This window comes from Poecilia formosa, unplaced genomic scaffold, assembly GCF_000485575.1.
Source record: "Poecilia formosa unplaced genomic scaffold, Poecilia_formosa-5.1.2 Scaffold28, whole genome shotgun sequence".
NCBI lineage: Eukaryota > Metazoa > Chordata > Actinopteri > Cyprinodontiformes > Poeciliidae > Poecilia > Poecilia formosa.
The window spans coordinates 1299021-1324188 of NW_006799967.1; the positions used below are offsets into that span (position 1 = coordinate 1299021).

General features: G+C 40.2%; 2 protein-coding genes and 1 long non-coding RNA gene across 8 annotated transcripts; 1 reads left to right on the top strand and 2 right to left on the bottom strand.

Annotated features, from left to right (window-relative positions):
• Nucleotides 1–254: 254 nt before the first annotated feature.
• Nucleotides 255–7636, bottom strand: LOC103135865 (rhotekin-like). Of its 2 annotated transcripts, none has more exons than XM_016669847.1 (11): nt 7009–7636; nt 6137–6229; nt 5647–5760; nt 2318–2517; nt 1843–1889; nt 1653–1706; nt 1342–1459; nt 1027–1266; nt 845–939; nt 659–765; nt 255–556 (listed from the first exon to the last, which is right to left on the bottom strand). In XM_016669847.1, exons 3-11 carry the CDS (start codon nt 5662–5664, stop codon nt 416–418), a joined length of 1020 nt encoding a protein of 339 aa, XP_016525333.1. In that variant the 5' UTR covers nt 5665–5760; nt 6137–6229; nt 7009–7636; the 3' UTR covers nt 255–415. The 2 variants fall into 2 exon arrangements, with proteins under 2 accessions (XP_016525333.1, XP_016525332.1); XM_016669846.1 differs by having other exon boundaries at nt 1843–1892.
• LOC107835878 (uncharacterized) lies at nt 7253–9395 on the top strand. Its single transcript, XR_001661704.1, has 2 exons — nt 7253–7311; nt 7633–9395. It is a non-coding gene; the product is annotated as an uncharacterized LOC107835878 (long non-coding RNA).
• On the bottom strand, nt 8484–23089 carry LOC103135864 (transcription factor TFIIIB component B'' homolog). 5 transcript variants are annotated; one of them, XM_016669839.1, is made up of 27 exons: nt 22970–23089; nt 21239–21304; nt 20834–21033; nt 20090–20741; nt 19862–19965; nt 19694–19759; nt 18686–18862; nt 18450–18583; nt 18260–18354; nt 18110–18164; nt 17902–18036; nt 17622–17807; nt 17288–17345; nt 17036–17204; nt 16846–16955; nt 16414–16735; nt 16111–16245; nt 14599–14635; nt 14390–14503; nt 12434–14299; nt 11417–12394; nt 11143–11324; nt 10504–10555; nt 10242–10395; nt 10013–10150; nt 9648–9933; nt 8484–9562 (listed from the first exon to the last, which is right to left on the bottom strand). In XM_016669839.1, exons 3-27 carry the CDS (start codon nt 21025–21027, stop codon nt 9458–9460), a joined length of 6504 nt encoding a protein of 2167 aa, XP_016525325.1. In that variant the 5' UTR covers nt 21028–21033; nt 21239–21304; nt 22970–23089; the 3' UTR covers nt 8484–9457. The 5 variants fall into 5 exon arrangements, with proteins under 5 accessions (XP_016525325.1, XP_016525324.1, XP_016525326.1 ...); XM_016669838.1 differs by having other exon boundaries at nt 9648–9722; nt 9756–9933; nt 11417–14299; XM_016669840.1 differs by having other exon boundaries at nt 9648–9710; nt 9753–9933; nt 11417–14299.
• Between the last annotated feature and the right edge of the window lie 2079 nt (nt 23090–25168).

Below are 25168 nucleotides of genomic sequence, written 5' to 3' on the forward strand. Positions count from 1 at the left end.
GTGAATTTCAGCGGGGAATGACGTTACTGCAAAGACGATCCATTTTATCTATGGCTATAACATGAACAAATATGACAAGGTTTCTTATAAGTGTATAGGATGCTGCAAGTTAACATAAAAACAATTTTACTGCTTTAAGTGTCCATCTGCAGCTGTATTTGACTGAATTCATTCCATACTCTGATCTTTGAACAAGCAAATTTTCACAAATCATTATTAAACTACTATAATAAATAACTGAATAGATTAGTGTGATATCTGACCGAGTGTGGGGAGAAATAACCCGGATTCAAACCGTGAGACGCTCAAAACAGCTTTTCTCACCGGTGCCCTCTAGTGGTTTTGTCATGCGACTGTAACCAACCCAAGCATAATCTCTACATCTTTGTATTGACTTCATTCTGACTTTGCATATTTAAAAGCCAACCTTTGTGATGGGGATTACAAGCAGAGGCTCGTCCTCCGGCTCCAGGTCTTCTCCACTTCCATAGCAGAGAAGAGTTTGGCCTATGAGGACACAGAAGTAGTTTCCCCAGTGATCTGCATCCTCCTCAAGCTGAGTGAGAGCAATAAAGACACACGCAAGTAAATCAGAATCAAAGGGAGTTGTTGTGATTGGTGGTAAAAAAAAAAAAAAAAAGTTACAGTAAGCATTCACCTTGATCTTGAGTTGGCCCCTTATCGCTGGCTGGGTCATGCATAAAGGCTGAGCGACTAAGCGGCAGCACATGTTTCCATACAGAGGCAACCAGAATGGACTATCCTCTGTGGGAGGGGAAAAAGCCTAAAATCATACTTAAAAAAAAAATAAAAATACAATAAGAGGGAAAAAACAGGAAATTACCTGTTGCTGAAAGTGTTAAATCATGGGTCTTGAAACCCTCTCTAACATCTTCAACAGTCAGTGTTGTCTGAGCCAACAGGCTATACTTTGGGCCCCTGTGAATACAAAGAAATTCATACAATTAGACTCTCTTTTAAAAAAACAACAATAAAACGTGTTTCAAGGAGAGTGACCGTGCCCACAGTGCAGACGGAGGTGAAACATGTCCAGGCCTCGCGGTCCCTCCACCGGGGCAGATGGAGCCGCACGCAGACGCAGACTCAAACGCGGCACGGATCTTTTTCCCAGAGGAGCATCCCAACGAGCCTCCCAGGAAGCTCATTCTCCTGGGAGCCGGAGCCGGGGCCGCCGGGGGGAAATCCTCGGCCGCGCAGCAGCTGTAGAGCTCGACGCGGAGTGAGAAGCCCGGACCCACCTTGTCGCTGGGCGGATGTGAAAGGTCTTTAAGATCTTGCACGTTGGAACGCGTCAACTCGGTTGTGGAAATTTTGCCTTACAATACGACTGCGTCCTCAAAGCAGATGTCAGTCAACGTCCTGTCCACCATCACCAGATCGGTGTCGTGGATGTCTGAGCCGCACTGAAGCAGGCAGAACACGGCGCAGCGATGCAGCTCTGAAGATGGAGAAAAGATTATTTTATTGGGGATTTTTATTACATTTTTGTGTGGAATTTGTCACATTTACATATAAAAATACTAATACAGGCACAGAAATGCCTACAAAAAAATTATATTCTTACAATGAATATGCCAAACTTTTATTTGGATATTTGCCTATTGAGAGAAAACCTGATCCCATTTGCTTACCTCCTTTGTTTTTGAAGTACTCTGAGTCTTTCCACATGAGGGGGATTCGCAGGTCTGCAGAGTGCAAATTAATAAGTCAGACATGGAAAAAAAAAAAAAAGTTTGTTGCAACAAGCAGCTGCACGACAAACTTGGCTCTTGATATACAAAGGATTAAACAAATACGATTTGTACAAAGACATTTTGTTACCTGAAAGTGACACTTTCCCAGTACATGGCACTGCATCTTCAGATATCCTGCTGTCAAAAATAACCAGCAGCCAACCACCCACGTCCAGGAAATAGAGAAAATAAAAGAAACAAAATGTGTTTTGTTAGTTTTTGTCTATTCTAAATCGAAAAGTAATTCCCTTAAGCAGTATTGACACATCAGATGCATATTCACGACTCTCAGACCTGAAGATTTAACTTAGAAATGGACATTTCTGGATCTATTCATTGCGTAATATAAACACAGCTCATGCATCTCCAAGTAACCTCGCCTGACATCTCGTTTGTTGGTACAGGCTGTGCTTTTTTTTTTTTGTGCAAAAATTACTTCTTCGGTTCGCTTTTTAAAGAAAAAAAAAAGAAGACTTTTTAAGTTCCTCATTTATATGCATCTCCCTGAGCAATTACCTTCCCATGAAATCATGCATACGCTCAATCCCTGTGCTTCTACTGACCCGTGTCCCTCTCTCTCCAAGATCTGTGCTCTCCTCATCCTCTGCAGCTGGCCGAGCAGAGCCAGGATGCGGGCGTTGCAGGTCAGCAGACTCTTGGAGGCCTCCAGGGCCTGATCTCTCTGGGAACAGGCAGCCAGGAGTTTGTAGGCTCCCTCCTGCATGCGCACCTCCCTCTCAATCTGCTGCAGGACTCTCTCATCCTGTTGGGGACGAAACGGCGGCATAATGTGACACCTGCATCTAAGAAAGTCTGTATTGACAACACTGAGAACAGAGGATGCGCTACAAAAAAAAAAACAAAAAAAAAACCCAGGCATTAGAAAGGCGAGGTAAAGGAATCTTAATTATATAGAACATTTTCAGCAATAAGGCAAAGTGTTTTACATGAATTGGAAGGAAATGCTAGAAAAACAAACAAAAGAAAAAGATGAAACTACTACATAATGTAAACTCAGAGGAGTTTCTCTAGATCTAAAGTTTGTTCTCGATTAGTAATAAGAACAAGAGCTCCACAATTTATAAACTAGTAGGAGTTTCTGTGTCTCCATGTTTGATTCTTTTTCTGGGTTGCTACTTGGTAAGAATAAAGCTAAATATTGGTTCCCCGTGTTTAATAAGAAGAAGTACATCATAGTTTATAAACTATGAAACTACGATCTCTGGATCTTAAGTTTGTTCTGCATTAACTAGGTATAAAACTAAATGTTGGTTCCAGGTTGTTAAGTCAACAGTATTTTCTAAGCTTGTTCCAGATTTGTGAAGTATGAAACTAAAAGTCCGCAGGTAAGACTTCCATGGCAATTCTGGAGGAGCTTCAGAAGTCCACAGCTCAGGTGGGACTGTTGACATGACAACTATTTTCCACATGACTGATCTTTTTGAATGAGTAGCAAGAACTGTGCCAAGTTTGCCACAAGGGGGCGCCGAGATGAAACCGAAATGACAAAAGCTGTGCGTTAAATATGACGCTGCACGTAACCATGAACAAGGAGGATCGTTTGAATTTGAGTTTTGGATTTTATTCATTTCATAAAGGGAACAATGCATGCATCACGCAAGTGTGCCAGATTTATCCAAATTTTCATCTGTAGTAGCAGGTTGATGGAAGGGATTAAAAAAAAATAAAAAAATACAATTGACATGCATAAAAGCATACATGATCTATGATTTATGACAGATTCCAATGGATTTCAAAAAGTAGCATCGTTTACAGAAGACATCAATACAAATTAAATTCCTTAAGAAAACATGTAAAAAAAACACCGGTTCATTGAAAAATTATTGAAAACATGAGTGCAGTTTTGATGACGTAGTGATAAATGACTTCCTGAATGATGTAATATTTTAGCTAAAATGGTAGCGTATTCCAAGAATTTGAAGCCCAGACCAGAAAATGACAATTAGCTGAAAGAACTTTTCCTGCAAGGTATTTTACAGTCTCTCCTACTAATTTCTCTTGTAGTTGTGTTTGATTATAAAACAGAAACGTAATCCATCTCTTCATCAACTCCTTGTTAGGAGGAGTTGATGACAAGATAGATGGAAACCTCCCAGAAGAAAACCTGTTGGAACCTGCGTTAGACTAACCGGGGTACAAAAGTTCATCTTCCTGGAGGAAAACAACGATCCACCCAGACAGACCAAGCCTCGTCTAATCTGACTGAGCTGGAGCCGTTTCGCAAAGAATGGGCAAATCGTCGGGTCTGCATGTGGGTGGACACACCAAAAACAACTTGCAGCTATAACTGCAGTGAAAAGATGGTTGTAGAAAGAACTGATTTCGGTGGATTGGATCCAAATCATGGAGCGTTTCTCAGATTTTTTCCTCCCCCCACACATCACAAATACGCACCATTTTGAGTTGGACTTTTATAAAGAGAGCCCAGTGAAGTACACAAATATTTGTAACATTAATGTGGCACAATGTGAAAAAGTTTAAGGTAAATTAATACAAGGCCCTGTACAGTTAATCATTATGCAACTGTACTGAACACTATGAAATGTTTGGGATAATCAGCTCCAACCTCACAAAGAGCATCTACTATCCTCTAAGATTCAGACTACTTTCTCTTTCATCGGCTCTATGAATTTGCTTCTTACCAAAAGTGTTGGACTAGCCCAAGTGTTCAAGAATCAGTGACCCTGATAACCAAAGTTCCTCACGCAAGTTTCAGTGTTGATTGGTTACTCAGACGTGGTGTGAAAAGCGCATCGTGCTAAAGATAATTGAACGGTCCGATTTGTTTTGGAAGTCAACGAAACGTGGGATCATTTCGGCCTCGTCGCTTTTCAGTTTTCTTGTCACAATTCAGCTTGTCGATAAAATACGGTGATCAAACTCTGTGGAGATTTCCCCCTCTTGCACTTTCAAGCGAGTGCAAGAGTTTTGCTGACGTTGACCGTACACGTAAAAATGAGAACCATGTCCGTTAGTAACCTCGACTGAAACACCTGACAGACAATGCTGAAACCAGGCTTTGAACCTCCAGACATGTTGCATAAGCTCCCAGAAGTCAAGGGCTGAACTGGGCATGTCTGCAATCCAGGACAAAGTTGTTAAATAAACCGATGCAAAGTTTTTGTGACACAAAACACAATGTCCTTTGTGTCCGTTTCCAAACACTAAAAACTGCAGAGGAAGAAGACATTCGACATTAGTGAGAATTCCCAAATGGAACTTTTTCCCCCTTCCTTTTTTAACCAAACATACAAGAATACAGCTGCAGTTGCTGGTTTATTCATGGTTGTAATGTATTGATTGTGTCCATGGTATGGTCTGCAGTCAGTATATGTTTAATACAGCTTTTGGCCTGAAGGACTCCACCACTGGGTTATTCATCGCAACCCCAAAAACAATCGACAGCATTTCAAATGAGTCAAATGCATTTTATTCTGCCTGAAGTTCACATTTTCCTGTTGATTTAGCATCCGATGAAACTTCCATCTGTCAACAAAAGTAATGCTGTCATATCTTTGAATCTCAAAATTGTTATAGAACGTAATGCGTAGTGGATTCACAACGTATTTGCTACATTAACAAGTCATGTGTTTGAGCTTTGGGGGGGATCAGAACCAGTTTCATAATTCAGCCGTGCTGGTCTGGATTCAGTCTCGATGGATAATCAATATGTACCTCACTCAATAGGTTAAAAAATAAATAAGTATATAAATATAAGAGTTTTCTCCCTTTAATATTAAAAAAAACCTGATGACAAATGTTTTATGGGTTTTTTTTTCCTCACGAATTATTACTAGAGAAAATAATCGCTGATCTGCGCATCAGAACTATCGTTTTCAGCATAGGAACCTTTTCTCCTCCGTTTACTTACCTGGTGCCTGTCGGCCATGGCTCCACTCAGCTGAGCCTCAGAGGTTCTGTTCGGGCTGCGCTCTCTGGCAGAGGGATAATCCTGCAGCTGACTGGACCGGTGTTCGGACTGGATCTGCAGACGGAGCAGGTAGTTACTCAGCAGAGATCAAAACAATCTTAAGCCTCCATACAAGAGGCTGGAGCACGAAGGATTAGAGCCTCAAACAGTACACTCGCTCATTCAAGCAGTTCTATAGCGGGAATAATGCAGGCCCAGGTATAGAGTATTAGCGGTATAAATCATTATGTATGAGTGTAAAAATAAATAAATAAATATGGAAGTCAGTCTTGTCACAGTCTTCATATGAAAAATTTACTGTGAATTTCCATTTGGGGAATCAAAGTTAGAGGAACACAACCAGTTCATTTGTGAATTTACAATGGAGTTGAGGTATTGTGTGATTAATTTGAAGGGTATTCAGTAATTCCTGAGAAAGGATCATTGGTACCTTGCATAACTGGCATGCATTGTGCAACAAAGATCCCACTCAAAAGCAGCAGGAGTATTTCCTTACTGCCTGGTCACTTTCCAAAATTTGTCCCTGTAAGAGAGAGAAATTCAAAAATGGAGATTCATCAAAATCTCAAATCAGGAAATAAATTGTTTGTTTTTCATGCAGACAGTTCCTAACCAAGCTGAAACCTGAAAAAAAAAAGGTTTGAAATTAGAGCTTTACATGCATGATTCTTTCCTGCATGTCTGAGAAATCTTTTGATCTCCCATGGCAACCATGCAGCTGTGCAAAACACCTGGAAGCTGTGCATCATCTGAGCTCATATGAGCCGCTTCTCAGTGGAACACTGGTAAAAACGTTAGCAGAGTGATACGATAACTTCCTGAAGGCAGAGTTTCAGTAAGGAATTTCTTAAAGAGACAGACCCAAGTTCAAAGCTTTATGTGTCAAATTTCTTTTAAGTCACAACATATGCCATTGTAAATGCTGGAAACCACAATATCGCCCCTAGATAAGTGAAGTTGGATGCAAACAAAACATCACTCGTGTTAGAGGACCTCACATGTTGTCTGTGAAGACACAAGCAGATCCTGGACTGAAATTAAGGCCCTCACTAATGCCGACTGCTGTCCAGAAACCATAAGGTGGAAGGGCTTAAAGAACAAGCACCATGCAGAATCGCACACGGAAACAGAGGCAAGTTTAAGCATTTATTTTAAATGTGTACAAAGAGGTAAGAATATTGCAGAAGTTCTCCTTGGTTCCGGTCTGGGGATCATCTGCAGGAGGAGAGGCAGATTAACGACAGTGAGGTCAGAACGGTTGAAAGAAATTCTAACGTTGCAGGTTAAATGGGCTTATAGTACCTTGTAGGGCTTCTCAGAGGGAGGAAGGCGAGGGGAGGGAAGTATAGGATCCGGCTGCAGGTGAGCACACGGTTCTGGTTCGAAAACACGAGAGGATCGCTGAGAATCAGAGAGAGAAGAGTGAACAGAGACAGTGGAGCTAAAAAAAAAAGAAAGACAAAAACAGATGAGTCACATAAATTCTAGAGTTCTCAGAAGAGTCATCAGCAAGCTAGAGACAAACATGTTTGAGTTTTCATCCAGCAGAGTGGAAGCCTTGCAGCTCCTTAAACCCTCCCAGGCTGGTGATCCAACAAGCTGCAGGTGTGTGTCCCTGCTGCAGGCCAGCAGCCAATCAGGAGCGACTCAGACTCACACAAGATCCCAACAAGAAGCATTTTCAAATGCCACATCTATACATCTTAAGTGAACTTAAATATTCAGACAAGTAAATAAGATTTGTGGAGTCCAGTTGATGCCGGTAATGTCTGTAAGCTGCTGGGGGAAAAAAAATAAAAAGAAGATATTCAGATGTTAAGATTTCTCAGACTTGCCTTCATTAGAGATAAGTTCAAAATGATTCAGAACGCTAACAGATTTGGATTTAAAGTGATATTTTCATTTAACCAACATGTGTTTTCCCAGATCTGAATGTTTTGGAGTGGAGAGTCCTGATTTAAACCTGATTACACAAACAGCTGGGAGGCCTTTCCGACTTCAACGCCTGAAGCTCATCCATCAAACATGAACGTCAGAATACAAGAGGAAACAGGTGTTACGCTGCAGAGCTCAAGTTTCGATTAACTTTTAAACAAACACAGACGAGCTGAAATCCTGAACCGCCAGCAGTTATTATTCTGAACTGGTCTCTGAACAAAAGGCTGAGACATTTGTCTCAAAACTTTGACAGCAAGGTTTGTCAAAAAAAGAAAGAAAAAAAGGAAATGGCAGAACTGACGAGACAGTTAAGAGCATTAGGCCTGCACTGACAGCTGCTGTCTTCACTTGCACTGCAAGATGATACAAATGACAAGCATGTTTGTGTTTGGAGTTGATAAATTGCTTTTTGCAGAATGTGTTTAAAAAAAAATCCCTTGAATGGGAATTGATAATTGTGTGTAGCAATGCCTGTTCAGACCAGCAGGTGGGGCATGAAAATAAACTAAAACATATAAGTATTTAAACGTAAAAAAAGAAAAACAAGCCCAGAGTGCCATGAAAGTGATCTAATAGCATGTTGAATTTTCTTAAGTGTTTCTGTCCATTAAAGGGTTTAATTATAAAACTTAATAAATGGCACTTTCAGCAACTTAGAAATCGTTTAAGAACTTTATGAATAAAAGGAGAGAAAATGCATGTAGTTACATGACATCACGGTAACTGCATAAGATAAGAAAAACTTATTACAGTGTTGAAGTAGATAACTTATAGATTTCAGCCAGATTTTCCATGTAAATCATCCGTTGGCTGACAATAACAAATACATCAGACAGTGAAGTGGCTGACAGTTTTATTTAAGACGTCACACTTCAGAGAAATATTTAGTATTCCAGTGACATTAGAGGGAATTTGACAGCAGAAAGCAACTACAACTGAAAAGCATATTTCTATTAATTAATTCAATTAAATATTTGTTGCTTATATTAAATCATAAAGCACTTAAATGCTACAATGTTGTTGGTGTTATTAATCATTTTCCCCACATTTCAGAGTCTTTAACAGGACCAAACAAGTCACTAAATCTAATAAATCTAAAGCATTCATTTAATATTTTGTGGCAACCAACTTCTGGTTGCATTGTGCAATCATCTGCACGCCTCAAAAAATATCACACACACACTGGATGTTCAAGTTGCAAACGTAAGTAGTTCAAGGTATCAAATATAATATTTTGACTGGTTCTCATCTGTACAAGTCAGGACACACACAGCTACATATGGAAAACATTGGATCTGGTCCATTTTACAGAATGACATCTTTTGAAGTTTCGATGAACACAGAAAAAAAATAAATAAAATATATGCAAACATGTCTTCTTCTTATGGAGTTTCTATTCAAAACCAATGACGGCCTAAAGTCTGAAAAAGTATGGACATGGAGAAAAGAGAGAAAAAAAAATCAGTTCTACTGCACAATATTTACATTTTCACAGCTGGTTTATGAAATCTGATAGTAAAGCGTCAGTCAGCTGCCACGTGTTCAGTCTCCCTCATTCTGTCGGCCATATTTACAACGTTTCACATTTGTATTTAAACTGACAGAAGCTTAAAAATCACATTTCAGTACATCTGTACACATTCAAAGTGCTTGTTAAAGTTTATGAAATACATCTGGTAAAAGAACTGAGAAAAAAAAAAAAAGAGTAAAAAAAATAAAATACAACCTTAAATAAACCACTGTAGAAACGATATAAGAGCGTCAAAAAAAAAAAAAAAAAAAAAAAAGTGGAACTGTAAGTGCTTTGCGGCTTTTATCCCTCATCAACTTCTGTGAAGATGTCACTCAGGAAGTACTGCGACACGCTCGTAGGCTCGTTGTCGACAAAGCCGCTCTCCGTTTCCGGGGAAGTGAAAGCCTGCGACAGAGAGCAAACATTTAGGTTTTATAAAGCTCATGTTGGAGAACAAACATTAGCAAACACAAATCTGTTTCCTCCTTACCGTAGACGAAGACCTCGGGTCAATATGCGCACAAACTGGTGCCGCAAGCACCTCTGCTGCTGCCTCTGCTGCTGCCTCTGCTGCTGCCTCTGCTGCTGCCTCTGCTGCTTTAGTTTGACTGGGAATATTAGAATTTGATGCAGAGGCTGCAGGTTTTGAAGATGTCTGTGCTGCTTTGGTTGGAGTTTTCTTCTGATTTCTCCTACTTGCTGCTTTTCTACACTTGGAACTCCTCGTTTCAGAAACGCTCGCTTCGGAAACGTCACAAGCGGAAACTTTGGCTTTCCTGTGACAAATGAAAATAAAGTTAAACTAAAAGTTTCTAACCTGACAATCTGGAGAATTACTCCGATTTTCTTCCTCACCTGCTGAGACGAGTTTCCTTGTCGCCTAAATCATCACCGGCTGTTTCGTTCGCCTCAGCGACGGAGTTCTTGAGGACTTTAGGTTCAACAGAAACTTCCGGATGGTTTTCTTCTGCTCTCAAACTCACCTCAGAAACACTGCAAAGGGAGAAGAAATGGGGGAAGTGGGGGGAATCAGAAACGAAACTAAACAACCCCAAACTTCCCCGGACGGAGAGCCGACACGAACCTCGGCTGCTGTCCCGATGCACCTGTTGCGGGAAGATAAGAGAGGTTCTGGGCTCCGCTCGCTCCCACTTCCCCTGCTGAGGGGACCGGGATCTCCGTCAGGGAGAGGATGAAAAAGGGCTCGTCTGGATCTGAAGGCACTTGCTCTGGCAGCACTGAGAGGGAGCGAGGCATAATTCAGTCAAAAAAAAAAAAAAAACAACAGGAAAGAGAAAGCAAACTTCAAACAAATCGACGCGAGCGGGAGAAAATCTCTGACTTACTCTGTGACATGAGCGGATCTCTCTGAATCGCCTCGGTACTTGATGTTTTATGCTGGGATTAAAGGAATCAAAGGGAGAAAATTTGAGGGGAAAGTAACGGCGTTTTTTTGTGTAGTACAATCCATCGCTGATCAAAGTGCCGACACTCAGCACTACAAAGCACGCTTTCTCAGACTTATTTAGTCAGAGGTTGTTCTACAGTCTTTGGGAAAGTATTTCTCACCCCTTGTGTTTTCCACATTTTGAGTTTTTGTCAAGAACAAAGAAAAACTCCAGCTTTTTTTTTTTTGCGATTTAAAAAAAAAAAATAATTCCTTGATCTTCAAAATTTTATTTTCACCGCTGGATTATATTGGGATTAATTACAAATTAGATTACTTCAAAAAGCCAAATTAGTTGCACTGAATTATGTTAAGGGTTGGCAAGGTAAATGGATTGAAACAATTGTACACAAGACTTTTTGAATAATAAAAAAAAAAGACAAAAAAAAACACCTTTCACTTTAAACTTACAAAAAAGCAAGCCAAATTTGCCTGTAGAAGAAGCTGCTATAATAGTTGCCATTTAGCTTTATTTAAAAAAAAAAGAAATAAAAAACATTGTTGAGAAAGAGTCTTGTTAATAAAGAAGCATATTTACCCCATAAGAAGATTGTGGCTGAACACGACTATCAGAGGAATGAGAATCAATTGCACCTGAGTCTTTTTCACTCGATTTCTCAAGGACTCCTTTTTCTGGATCATGGGTGTCGGCTTTAAGTTCACATACAGATTTCTTGATTTCCCTAGAGGCACCAAAGGCTTGCAAAGTACTGTCAGAGTCTGTGGAAAAGAGAAGAAAAATGGTTTAAATCCCATTAGTTATTGAATCCAAACCAGTCAGAATTGCTCAGAGAACAGGAGAACCGTGAAACCTGTTTCCGTTGGTTTTGTGTTTCCAGCTGGATGGGTTTGCTGAAGACGTCCGCTGCAGCGCAGGTTGGGTTTCGGTTTAATCGCCAAGTTGCAATCTCCAGATGACAGACAGTCAGTGTTTGCTGGGTCTTTATCTGACATTTTGTCCTCAGTTGATTCCAGCGGTTGCTCCAATGCAACAGACGACATCCCTTTACTCTGGTCTTCAAGAGGTCTGCTGTGATCATCGGACTGAAGCTTTCTGACTGCAACTCTACAGCTTTTTTCTAAATTGGGCTTGGGTTTGACTTTGGAAAAGCGCTGCCTTCGTTGAGGCGTTTTTTCTGTGACAGCTGAACTTGAAACTTCAACATTTGTTAGTACTTTTTCCTCAGTTTCTCTATTCTGCTCAGAGGCCTTGCTTTGAGGTCTTCTTACAGCCTCCGTAGTTGTTGAGTTTCCTGCGTATGATTTGTCATCCTTTTGATCAAGGGCCGAAGCAACACAAGGCTCCGACTGGTCTCGGGCTGAACTGCCCATCTTTGCACTGCTGATTATTGCCAATTTAACTGTTTGTGAAACATTTATGCTCTCACTTGGTCCACCTTGAGCTGTCAGGTTTGCATCTGTGAACTCAGAATACTTCTCTTTCTCTGCGGTTGTCTGCTGTGCACCGAGTTGGGGTTGGACTTCAGATTTGTCATCGGCTTTGGACCTTACAGGTCTTGAGGTCTGTGATAAATTTGGTTTAGGTTTTTGTGATCGACTCCTTTTGACCAGCTGAGCAGATGGCACTTTATCCTCCTTCTGACTGACTTGTAACTCTTTAGAGGGTGCAAAGCAAGCTGAAACGTTGCTTCTTTCTAGATCTGCTCCTGAATTAAGGTTTGACCCTTCGTTAAACTGTGGTTCTTTAACTGTTGGGCTATTATTGCTGAAGGTTGAAGATGTTGCACCTATGAGATTTTCACTGGATGTTGACTCTTGTTTAATCAGTTCAGGATTGACGTTAAAGTTTTGCTTCTTTGCTTCAGAAAGTGTCTTTTTCATTTCTGAAGATTCAGAGGTAAGAGGTGGAGTTAATTCCATCACAGGATTATTATTTCCACTTTCTTTGTCCGAAGACGGGCCGCATGTTGGGTCTGGGTCCGGTTCAGGATCTGCGTGCTTCTCTGATTGGCTTTCTGATGTTCGAGGTTTCAGCTTTGAAGTTCTTGATGCTTGAGAAATGTTAGGTCCAAGTCTGATTTTTGATAATCGATTTCGCCTCGGCTGTTCAGAAGCTGCATTTTCCCCGTCAGGTTTGCAGTCAGCCGACTCTTCCTCAGGTCTTACAGACCCAGCAGGTTCACCGCGTTGGTCTTGGTCAGAATCAAAGTTTGTTCGGCTAACATGTGATGTCATGTCACCATGGCAACTAATTTCACTTGTTTCATCGAGAGAATCTGAAGCTTTATCTGTGGACTTGGAAGCCGAACTTGATTCGGTGCTGGTTTGCTTTTGACCTTGGTCAACTGGACAATGTTCAATGTTGACCTGATTAACAATCTCAGTAGATGCAGGTTTGTTTGTAACCTGCTTTGCTGTCGATACACGAATGGAGTCCGAAGCCAGTATTGGGTTCAACCTTGAAACACAGTGGGTGTCTTCCAAGTGAATCCATGTCGACTCTGTAGGACTTTTGATTGCTGTGTCTTCTGTGGCTTGAGGTTTAGTTACTGTAGCTCTTAAAGTCTGGGTTAGATTTGGTTTGGGCTTAACCTTCTGCAAACGGCTTCTTCTCAACTGAGCAGATGTGAGATTACTCTCTTGTTTATTAGCTGGTTTGTTTTCTATAGGGGAGATCGATGTAGCATGACTACAACTTTGTTCTGGGGCTGCAGCTAATTCTACATTTGATGTATATTCAACTTGTGTTTCTGGACTAGAAAGAACCTTAAGAGTATTCTGATGTTCTGCTTGAGGGGACACGTCGACATTTCTTGACAAAAAGCTGGTGGATTGGGTTTCCACATCCGGTATGGTTTGCTTTTGGGATTCTGAGTTTGACGTAGTGAGTGGGTCTGTCTTTGCAGTCTGAGATTTATTCATTGCAGTTCTTGACATCTGCGGAAGGTTGGGTTTGATTTTTGCCAACCGACTCCTTCTAGGTGCAGAAACACCCATACTCTTTTGATTGGCAGGTAAAGCTTTTTCAGCAGGAGGATGTTTGCTGCTGCTGTCTTGGATTGAGTCTGAAGGTGTGCATGGCTCTGGTACAATACACGTCAACTCTGACTTGGATTCCAAAGAGCTGCTTAAATCAGACTCAACAGTTCTGTCACGAGGTGCAACACTTGCACCTTTATGACTGGGTGAGTTTGTACCTCTGGCAACTTCGTTCCCACTAGATTCAACCTGGGATAAAGACATGGAGCAACCTTGTGTGATCAAGGAATTCCCAGATTTCTCTTCTGCTAGTCGAACTTCCTTAGAAGAATCACCATCTTCTAACAATGCTTCATCAGAGTCTGCTCTCTTTGAGGTTGCTTCAACAGCACCAACCGAGCGTCTCTCTTCAGCCTCTTTCTTTTTGGAAATCTCCGTTTGGATCGTTGGAGGTGCGGTCCTTGAAGATCGCCCAAGGTTTGGCTTTGGCTTCACTTTAGAAAAGCGCGCCACCTTGGTTGACGGAGAATTGTTATTTGAGCTCTGTGCAGTCTTTAGCTCCTCACATTTTGGCTCAGTGGTTTTAACATGAGATGTATCGCTGTGCCTCATTTCTAGGTTTCCTGGGTCCACACCAGCAACAGTTTCTGAAATTTCTCCGCCTGTCTGCGAACATGCAGTAGACAAAGCACTTTGCGCATCAGCCACAATCTGCTCATCCAAGTGGTCTGATTTATTCCCATCCGTTGCCATTCCTGAAATTAAACATTGTATACATTAACTCAACTTAAATAAAGCAACATCCAAACGTAGATGAGGAATTCAGTGGTTTCTGATGCTCCTACCTGATGCAGAGGCTTGTGTAGTCACTTCTCCCTGTGTTGACATACAGACGTGACTAACCTTGCCGATGGTCAAGAGGGTTTGAGCGGCCTCATTATAGCTGTCATCCTGAGAAACTGAGTGTTAAAAAAACAAAAGCATAAATGAGTCTCTGAAAACATGCTGCACTTTCTATTCACCAGAGGCTTCAAAGAATGAACTTATAACATACATTCTGTTTGTTCTGAGGTAATAATGTCGATAACATCCTGCAACAGAAAAAAAAGAGATTTAAATGTCAATAGAAAAAAAGAAACAGACACACAAAATATGCACAATTGCCCCAGTTACACTTCTTCATAATCTTCACAGCAGTACACAGTGCTTTACAAATGTATTCATGCTCCTTGATCTTCTTGAGAATGTCACTTCACAACCACAAACATGTTTAAAAACTATGTACAAATTTCCATCTCCATCTCACGGTTACGCAGTATTTCATCAAATCAAGACGTGTAAATACGTCTACAAGGCACTGTAAGCTGTAAATGTAACACATTGCTGAATGTGCATGTTATTTGACTTTCAAGACAACAGTACATTTAATTTATCTCAAAACTATGTGTTTTAATTGGAATGCACTTATGTAAAAATTGGGTCGATATTGAGATCTGATTTTAGAATTACTGTTATGACTATATATCGTATATCATCATCTCTGTCAAAATGGCCGACTTCCTCCCCTCACTCGCCCGAAAAAAAAAAAAAAAGACAATAAGATGGAAATAGATATTGGTTGTCAATATTAGTGTGGTTTTAATTATGGGACAATAGGATATGTTAAAAAGTGACAAACATCAGCAAGTACAGATGTTTGTGCCGATACATCGGGCATCACTGTGTTTTATTTCTATGAACCAGATTATGGAAGGCCAAACCACAACAGGTCTATTATAACTAAGACCTTATTTCTTTGTGCAGTGGGTCTATTATTTTAGCTCAATATAAATATTTTCTTTTAATTAGTTATTGTATGTAAAATATTGTTTTGCCATTTTTAAAACAGTCATAGAAACAGTTTCGTCTTTTTTAGCAAATCTGCCTGAAGTATTTCTGGTTTATTATGAGTTTGGCAGCGCCCCCTGCTGTACAGGCATTCACACTACCCACAAGACACAAATCTACTTCCAGTGTAAAAAATCGTGGAAAAACTCAAGGGCACAAAAATAAAGAACAAGATTTGTGACTCGCATAAGCAGTTTTGCATAGTTAAATTCACTTACTTGTGTCTGTGTTCAGCAAAAAAATTTAAATTAAAAATATGTGTGTGAAGATGTTAATGTAGGTGTTCAAATCGGTTTTGTTTGAAATGTGTTGAACTTTTATTTCTTTTGACTTGTAGAATGGAACCATACTAAAGAATCTGTACGGGTTCTTTAAGTCGTCATTGTTGATACTAAGGAGCTGTGATTCTTTAGTTCGGGTTATAAGAAATATAAAGACTTTTTATTTGTTGTTTTTTTTTTCATTTAAAACTTATTGTGTTATAGGTCAAAGTATTTCACAAAACAGCTAAACTACTGCAGTAATAACTCATGAAAAACAAAGCAAACAAATAATACATTGGAATAAATTTGATCTAAACTGAACATCTGAGGTTGGACTCGAGAAAGAATAAATTCAACACTAGGTGTAACTGGGGATTAAGATTTAACACAGCACAGTTTAATCATACATGACTTACAACCAGCAGGTCCAGCTGATGATCACATGCTTCAGCAGTGCTTGTCTCATACTGTGTCTGATGGCAAGATGAATCAGGACACAGTGCATCTTGGGAGATGCCCAGCATATCAGGCATACTGGCCAAGATATCAAGCTAATTATAGGAATGGGAGGGGTCAAGAGTGGAGGGGTTAAAACATGTAAAGTAAAATATGAAAAAAAGGGGAAAAAAATAGTTGAAACACAAACAATGTTTGGAGGAGAAACGGAAATGAACGATGCGTCTCGGTGGCGTTTAAGTGGGGGATTTTCTGCTTCCTACCTCGGCCATAGGGTCGTCCACTTCTGAAATCACAGCATTCAGCGAGTGCAGGCCAGAAGACACGATGCCTTTAACGGAGCTGCAACATCCATCTTCCTCATCTTCGTCCTCGTCGTCACTAAAGTCTGGCTTGGAGGATCTGAGAGTAACCAGTTTGGATTTCTTGGGTTTTTGGTCGGATTGCGGTTTCAGTGATTTGCCTCTTTTCAGAGCAACTTTGGGTTTGGACTTTGAGGCTGAAGACGTTTCTGCTTCAGAGGAATGCAATTCATCTTTGCTAGGATAAGCAAAGGCCAGATTGGGTTTGGGGATTCTTCCATATCTACAAATCAAATGATCAAAAGTATGTTGTACTGTAAATAACTTGGGGATTAGAAATTAATCAGTTGGGGTCTTCTATCATTTATTTTGGCAAAAGATGGATTCATTTACCTGGTGGGTCCTTGATGCTTTACCGTTTCCTCTTCCTCTTCAGAAGAAATGTCATCGCCAGAAAACTTTTCCCTACTAGTTTTGCGTGCATTTGATTCATTTTTAGTCACCTAAAACATAAACAGGCTTTAAATAAGAAAAAATTACAACATAAAGAACATTTTGATGGCTCAAAATAGAAATTAATAACCTGTTCTTCTTCACTCGCATTCGTATCTCCTTTATCTGACTGGGTTTCTTCACTTTTCCCCTTTTTGCCTCGCTTCAGGCCCAAAGGCAGGAGCGGTTTTGGTGCTCTGGCTCGTGACAGCTTGGCTGGCTTGATGACCGGATCCTTGGTTGTGTTTACGTTTGGAGACCTAAATGTTAGAGCAAACCAAAAAGTTTCAATTTCAATTTCATTCAAAAAAGTGTTGCGTTCATACCTACTGCGCAGCATTACATTTCTGAATCGGTGTGGCTCTCAGGAAGTGTCGCCTCCGAGTTTTCGGGTACTTCAGCTGAAAAAAAATAAAAGAAGACTCAAAACATCAAAGGGACATTTCGAACATTTATTAACAAACACACCTTTTGAGTTCGAGAGAACAGCTGGTTGTCCAAAACCAGCTGATTTTACTTTTGAAAAACAGCTTACAATATTATCTTTTTTTTTTTATAATACTCTTAATTCTGAAGTGAAATCCTTTTTCAACTACAAAATCTCTGACTGGTCCATCTCTACTGGTCAGAAAGGAACAAACTTATAAAAACAAGAGTCAGATTTTTCCTTTCAGGACCTGTTTTGCTTTTCTCCTCATTCGTTTCCTCCCCGTTCTTTTTGCGTTTTTTCTTCGGCTCAGAAGCAGGAGTTTCCCCTTCGTTACACTGGTCCTCGTTCTCCTTCTCCTGCTCTTCCTCCAAGTCGGGAATTTCGTCCTCATCCTCTTCCTCAACGTCACTCAGACTCTTTGCCGGTTTCTTGTCTGTAAATAAAAGCACAGATTTAGAAATGAGACAATTTAGAAATGAGACAAACCTATGAAACACCTCTTTAAAACGGCTGAGGCCCTTTCTTACCCTTTGGCTTTGTTCTGGCTTTCCTTTTGTTGTTCTTCCCAACGAGTGACTTGAGTTTCTTCTTCTCTCTCTGAAACTCCATAATTTTCTCCAGCAGCTTAGAAAAGTATTCTATATCCAGTTTTCGCCTCTCTCCTAAGAAGCAAATTTCCCATTAAATTACATTCACCAATCATTACTCACCTACTGTCACACTACAAGCACTTACTAAAAGCTTTGTCGATCCTCCAGGAGTTTTCTCGCTCTTCTTTTTTGAACTTGTTCTGAAAAATTATATATGCTTGTACATTTAGATCGCCTGTGACTTGCCTCTTTATGTCTTGTAAATACACATATTACAAGTAGTTAATAATCCTACTTTTATTTCTGATCGACCTCTGTGTGGAAACAGTTGGCAAATCATGGAAAAGTCTGTCCCCACCATGCTGACTGCCAGGTAGAACATGTCGGTCTCTGAGGAAAACCAAACAACAGAGATATGTCAAAAATAAATTCAAGCGCATCACAGCCATGCAATAAATTTAAACGACAATCTGTGTGGGCTGAACCTTCAATCGACCAGGGTTTGGAGTAATTTGATTTCCTGAAGCTTGAGTAAGTTGTCGTGGAGCCTCTCTCAAAGATGGGGTCTCTGTCGGACGCCGGGTTCGGCCCTTTGGCTCGCTGGACTTCCACCGTTAAGCTGAGAGGAGGTTTGATAAATCACAAAAAAGAAAAACAATCAAACATCACTTGATTGCAAAACAAAGAGGGATCATAACGCACTGTGAAGAACTCTGCTTACCTCTCTTCATCAATAATCAGCGAGCCGTCTTCTGCTACTTTGAGCTGAGGAACCATGAGAGATTCCTCCTGATCTTCCTCTGCCGCAGCCTCTTCCTCCTCCTCCTCCTCCTCTTCTTCTTCTCTGGTATTCACTTTGGCAGGGGTGACCTCAGGTACCGGAGGACGCTCCGCTGACCTTTAGGAGTTGGAAAACATAATGTGTGTTGGAATAAAACATATTTTTAAGAGACATTATTCAGCCCACTGCACTGTGGATTTCAGGCAAAAATGTGTAACTTTATCCAAAATATTCCTTCATTTAATGTCATTTAGCTTGAAGTGAAAACCAAAATTGAGACGGCACGCCAAGAGCATTTCTGGATGAAGGGTACTAAAGGCGGTCAAAGTTCAAACGTAGCAGATTTCATGCATAATAAGCACCACCAGAGGATGCTCACAAGTCATTTTTTTCATATTTTATTTTATATCAGATGCAAGCTATGTTCATTTTGTACCTAAAGTAATTTCCTATAGAGCTCATCTTCAGATAAATTTGTGTTTATAAATTTAAAAAGTCTCGCTGCTGTTGAACGCCTCTCATCAAGGTGTAAAGCAATAAAGTCAAATTCTAGCAGACCACAGTGACACCTGCTGGCCAGATAAAGCCATAGCAACCTAAAGAGCAAAACACAAAGTATGTTAGTCTTCAAAAAGGAATGTTTTAAATCTCTAAATAGTTTGCTCTTTTTATATAAATTAACACTTAAATTGTTTTATTAAGAAGAATCACAGGCTTGTTGATAACACTTCAACTTTTCACTAGAAATGCAACTAAACTCTATAAGACGTTTGCTAAACAGAAGGAGTCAAGCAAACGTCTGATGTTGCCATTGGTATTCAAAGTTATATCAAAATAAGATTAAATAAGAAACTCTCATTTATGGAGACATCTTAAGTAACATTTTTCCCAATGTTCTCCATCAATAAACCCACAGTAAGGCCATCAGGCATAATGAGACAAACACACCCTTCTCTTCTTGGCGAAGGTGGAATCACCGTCTCGTTCTCCTCGTTGTGTTCTTCCAAACTGGATCTGAAAAGATTGACAAATCAGGTTTTAAAAAAGCAGCTTCATTCACAATCACGAAATATCATCTCAGAGATGCTGACCTGGAGAAAATGTCAAGAAACGTACCTCATGGGATTGGACGTAGGGAGGTAATGGATGAGGTCTCTCATGGTCATTTTTGTTGGGTCTAAAGTGAAGTCCTTTCGACGTGTTTTAGCTCTTTTGAGATTCTGCAACACAAAATGATGCAGTATTTTATTTATATCCAATAATACCGTTGTTAATAGCAATAAGAAAAACTGTAATGAAGTTAAATCTCCTGTATGCTGAGAATATGAATAATCCTGAGCCAACCGTTTCTTTGGAGCGCTCCTGCCTCAGCAGCTCTCTCAGCCTCCGAGCCTTTAGCATCCTCTGTACGTCTGACGGGTCATTCAGGAGTCTGCTCAGGGACATCGCTGATGGGGTCATTGAAATTACATTTTTTGATGATATGAGAGTCTTTGCTTTCTCTGATATTTCTGTAGCTTCCTTGTCTGGTATAGAAGGTGGCACTCTGTCGTGTGCTCTTGAATGAACTTCCTTGGCCTGACTGGTTGAAATGTTTTCCACTTGTTTGCTGCGGTCTGCCGGCAGATGGGTTGGCTTTAGCGAGTCCTCAGACGGAGAAACAGACGGAGGTCCTGGTTTCTCAGAGGAGACAGGGCCAACTTTTGGTTGTATTTTGTGCTGCTTTGCATCTTCAGAGAGTCTCCTTCGCCTCGGGGACTGGAGTCCTCGAGGGGCTGGCGTTTTCGCCAGCTGACTCGATGTCGATGGCTTTTCTAGGTCTGACCCACACACGTTGTCACCTGAAGGGGTAGAGGCTGCTTTGACGGGGGATTTTGGTGTCCGGGAGATGGCCGGAGGCCGACCAGGAGCCACCTTGGGCTTGATGGAGAAGCGCTTCCGTCTCTGGACTGATGCTGAGGAGCTGGCGCCGTCCCCGTTCTGGTCATTGCCATCCCTAAACAAATATCTGAAGAGTTAGTATAGCTGCTCAATGTTACAGAAAAAGCTACAGGTACTCGAGTAGCTTGAGTCGACTTTCCCACTCACCTCGTACTGGGAGCGTTTTCTGATGGCGTCGCGTCAGAGTTGCTTGCTAGAGAAGCGTTACTGCCCTCGTTTGGTTCCTTTTGGGTCTGACTTGTCTCCTGGCTTGCTGCTGGGGGTTCCTGAGGCGTTCCCGCTGCCGTTCTCCCGACCGTGCCGACATTGGGGCGGACACTGAATCTCGACCGACGAAACATTTTAACCTGAAGACCAGAGATTACGAAGCAGTGCAGTTAAAACTGCAAGACCAATTTATCCAGAGATAGCAAGTCATTATTTAACAGCTACTTTAAAAGTCTTTAAGACAGACAGTTAAAGAGCAATTTGCTTAGCTTATATATTTTCAAAAATATTTACTCAACCACAACTTAATGCAAAAATATTTAATGAATCATATGTATATCCTACCACAAAATGACAGCCTTAGCTAGGAAACTCCAAGTCCAGAGTTACATGTTCATCAGTTCTCTCAACCTGATAACAAAATAAAATCAGGATCAGATAATAAACCTACATCCTCACATACTCTCAGCTACAGCTGTGATAAAGTGGTTTATCATGCTATTCTTTGCCTTTTCTGTCTTTTATCATTGTAATTTCAATCAAACATCCACAGGATCATACACTTGTATTATTGATTAGCTATAATAATCATCTAGTAATGTAAAGAAGGAATTCATAAGAACATAGATTGCCTTGAAAAAATATTCATATCCCCTTGAAAATTTTCCCCCATTCTGTCATATTACATCACAAACCTTCAGTGTATTTTATTGGGAATTTATGCAATAGAGCAACACAATGTAGCACATAATTGTGAAGTGGAAAGAACAGTTTATATAGTTTTCAAGATATTTAAGAAATAAAAATCTAAAGAAAAATTGCTTGCATTTGAAAGCAGTCTCTTTTACTCTGATACGGATAAATCAAACCCGAAAGCAACCATTTGAATTTACAGCACATCTTTGCATAAATCAATTAAATATTAGTTATGAAAGAGTGCTGCAGTTTCCACAATGCATGGGGAAACAATAAATATGTAAGATGTGCTGCTCTGATCAGATGACAACAGAACTGAGCTTTGTGGTCCATAAACACCATGTAAACTAACATTACACATCTTCCTTAACAGGCCATGCCTTGAGTGAAAGATGGTGGTGGCATCATGCTATGGTGATGACTTTCTTCACTGCTTCAGCAGAGTGTTGAGAATATGGAGGTAAAAAGACATGCAGCCAGAGCAGTAGAACTGTTCGTTCAGTTATTTGGCATGCTAGTGTCCTATTCAAAGTTTGGATTTGAATCCCACTGAGATCTAAATTAACTTTCAAGTAGGCAGACGACCCACTTTCACTGAAATGCTATGTAATTTTACAGAAAAGAATTGGCAAAAATTACAGTCTAAAAACAATCATTTTCATAGCAATTAATTGTTTTCCTTTGACTTAACATTTATGCACAACATTTTAAAGTTGTTGTTGAGCTACTACCAATAAAAGGCAGTAACTTTATGGTTATAATGAAATAAAAGATGAAATCAAATGGCTATGAATACGTTTGCAAGGTCACATGTAAAAAAATTATCCGTTTTTAAAAGCTAGCACAATTAGTTTGATTGCCACCAATTATTTAAATGTTTAGCTACAGTAAACATGTAATCTGTTGCATGGAAACTAAGAAACCGTTAAAACAGGCTCTGCAGAGCTTCGTAAGACATATTTTGCACAGGCAGTTTACAGCAATAAAACACTATTTTTAGTACAACAAATAATCAACTTGTCCAACTTCTGCACCAAAACTAAGAATGTTTTGACTACAATCCACTGCTCTTTCCAGCTAAGTCTCAGCTGTTCGGTTAACTGTCAAGGCCAGCGATGTTCGACACATGGGAGAGCGTTTAGGGTTAGTGTAAACATAAATCTACTAAATAATTGAGCGACCACACCTTTGTGCAAAAACGACTCTCGCGCCAAATAAAGCGCACCTTTTCACGGCAAGTAGAAAAGTGCACAAGGCAGCGCTTACACCCCATAACAATGCTTCAGTGTGGCAGCCTGTCTGAGATATAGCTTCATGCTATCAAAGTAGTGTGACTCAAACGACCGTAACAATCTCACCGACACGTTCGTAGCAACGTACCTGCTCAACAGTATCCCGTTTTCTTGAATAAGCAAGCCACAATGTATCGAAGAAAAGAAATAGGTAGCGGATCCCGTGCGATAACTAGTCCGCCATGTTTTTTTATGACGTAAATTCCATGTCTACGGTAAATTCTCAGTGAAAAGATTTGTGGGAAACGTAGTCTCGCGATACAACACTTCAACAACAGTTGTTCTCCACCAGGGGGCGACATCTGAAAAATGATCAAATAAATGAGAGGAATCAGGAGAGAATGGAAATCCCTTGTTTTCCAGATGAAATGAAGAATTGCAGTGAATGATGAGGAAAAAGTAGAATTGTGCTCTGTAGACTGTGGTAGAAATGAAAAAACAAAGTAACACTTTACTTGACGGGTGTGCATAAGACTGACATTACACTGTCATAAACATGACATAACACCTGTTATGAACACAAAAGAGTCTTTATGAATGTCTATGACTGTTGTCATGAAGTGTTATTCGGTAAATAATAACACTTTTAATGCAAAGTTGCTCTAAAAGTTGCAGTGAAAGTCCAGCAGCAGCACCAACTGTCCTTCCTACATCCATTGCAGTTTGCAATCCAGATGTTGGACTGTTCCTGTCTCAGTGCAGGACAATGTGTGTCTGAGAGACATGTAATGTCCATGTTTGCTGCTGAAAGAGACTGATGGTCTGACCCCCCTCCTCCTTTCAGGGTGGAGCCTGCTGGAGTCCCATTCTTGACACCAGGACCATGGAGACTGAAGAAGTGTAAGTGTGTTTTTCATCTGATTCATGACAACAGAGCAGCTCACATTCAACCATCTTCAAACTGTCACATCACTCATTCAGGCGTCATCATCAAAATGTCAATAAATGATCAATAGCTGCAGCTGGATTGTGTTTGTTCTCTCCATCAGATTCCTGTCAACTCACCATCAACACAAACACAGTGAGCAGAAAACTCAAACTGTCTAAAGACAACAGGAAGGTGACATGGATGGAGAAGCTTCAGTCATATCCTGATCATCCAAACAGATTTGATGACTGGAATCAGCTGCTGTGTACAACTGGTCTGACTGGCCGTTGTTACTGGGAGGTCAAGTGGAGAGGAACAGTTTTTATATCAGTGAGTTACAGAAGAATCAAGAGGAAAGGAAACGGTATAGACTGTTTGTTTGGAGGGAATGATGATTCCTGGAGTCTGAACTGCTCTGATGTTGGTTACTCTGTCTGTCACAATAACAGACCAACTCATCTCTCCTCCTCCTCTGACTCTAACAGAGTAGCAGTGTAGGTGGACTGTCCTGCTGGCATTCTGTCCTTCTACAGAGTCTCCTCTGACTCACTGATCCACCTCCACACTTTCAACACCACCTTCACTGAACCTCTGATTCCTGGATTAACAGTCTGGTCTGGATCCTCAGTGTTTCTGTGCTGAGTTGAGTCTAAAGAGTCTAAAGATTTTCCTCCTGTCAGAGAAACTCTCTCACTGTTGAACAGATAGTTCATCTCTACAATCTATTTCTTGGTGAAACAATTGTGATTGAGTCCTTGGAAACCTTTTCTACTTCCAGTTTTTTAAAGATGGAAGCTGGAATTATTCAAGGATTATTCCAGGATTATTCCAGGATCCACATGTTTTTGTGTTGTTTCCAGTCAAAGCTTCACTCTGAATATCAAGATGTTTCTCTTAGTTTTTCCCTTCATTCATCAGATTTCATTGACATGTTGATCAGTTTTTCTCAATCCCTGAACATTTTCTGATTTTGTCGGCTCCTATTTTTCTAAACACGTCAGATTTGAATGTTAAATCTTCCTTTTCTATATTTGCTGCAGTTTTTCTTCATGTGTTCTAGAGAAATAAATTTTGTTTCTTCTTCTGCATTTGGTTCATTTGCTGCTCATTCTGTTCTTTTCCTGTTCAAATTTAAATATTGCAACAGGAACCAAACGTCTCTCCTCCAACTTATTTCACTGATTAATAACAAGGTTGGATAAAAACATTGAGCTGAGCTTCTCATTCCTTAAAGAGTCATGAAGAAAGACACCCTGGAACTGCAGAAAAGAAGTTATAAAGATTAAAAAAAACATACATTTTGCATTTAAGATGGAAAAAACTCTGTAAATATATTCTTATACGTGATTTAATTATCTGTTTATTTGTATCTTAATGAATAAAACTGTATAAAAAAGGCATAAAGGGTTAAATGAAAAA

What these genes read in the sequence shown, in the direction of transcription:
- LOC103135865 (XM_016669846.1), bottom strand. An exon ending in TTGGAGAGAGAGGGACACGG is followed by an intron (nt 1,893 to 2,317) that starts GTCAGTAGAAGC and finishes TATTTTTGACAG; the next exon opens with CAGGATATCTGAAGATGCAG. An exon ending in TTTGAGGACGCAGTCGTATT is followed by an intron (nt 1,267 to 1,341) that starts GTAAGGCAAAAT and finishes ACATCCGCCCAG; the next exon opens with CGACAAGGTGGGTCCGGGCT.
- LOC103135864 (XM_007548823.2), bottom strand. Translation starts at nt 21,027, where the DNA reads ATGTTTCGTCGGTCGAGATTCAGTGTCCGCCCCAATGTCGGCACGGTC. An exon ending in CACAAAACCAACGGAAACAG is followed by an intron (nt 11,325 to 11,416) that starts GTTTCACGGTTC and finishes TCTTTTCCACAG; the next exon opens with ACTCTGACAGTACTTTGCAA. An exon ending in AGCCACAATCTTCTTATGGG is followed by an intron (nt 10,556 to 11,142) that starts GTAAATATGCTT and finishes CTTTAATCCCAG; the next exon opens with CATAAAACATCAAGTACCGA.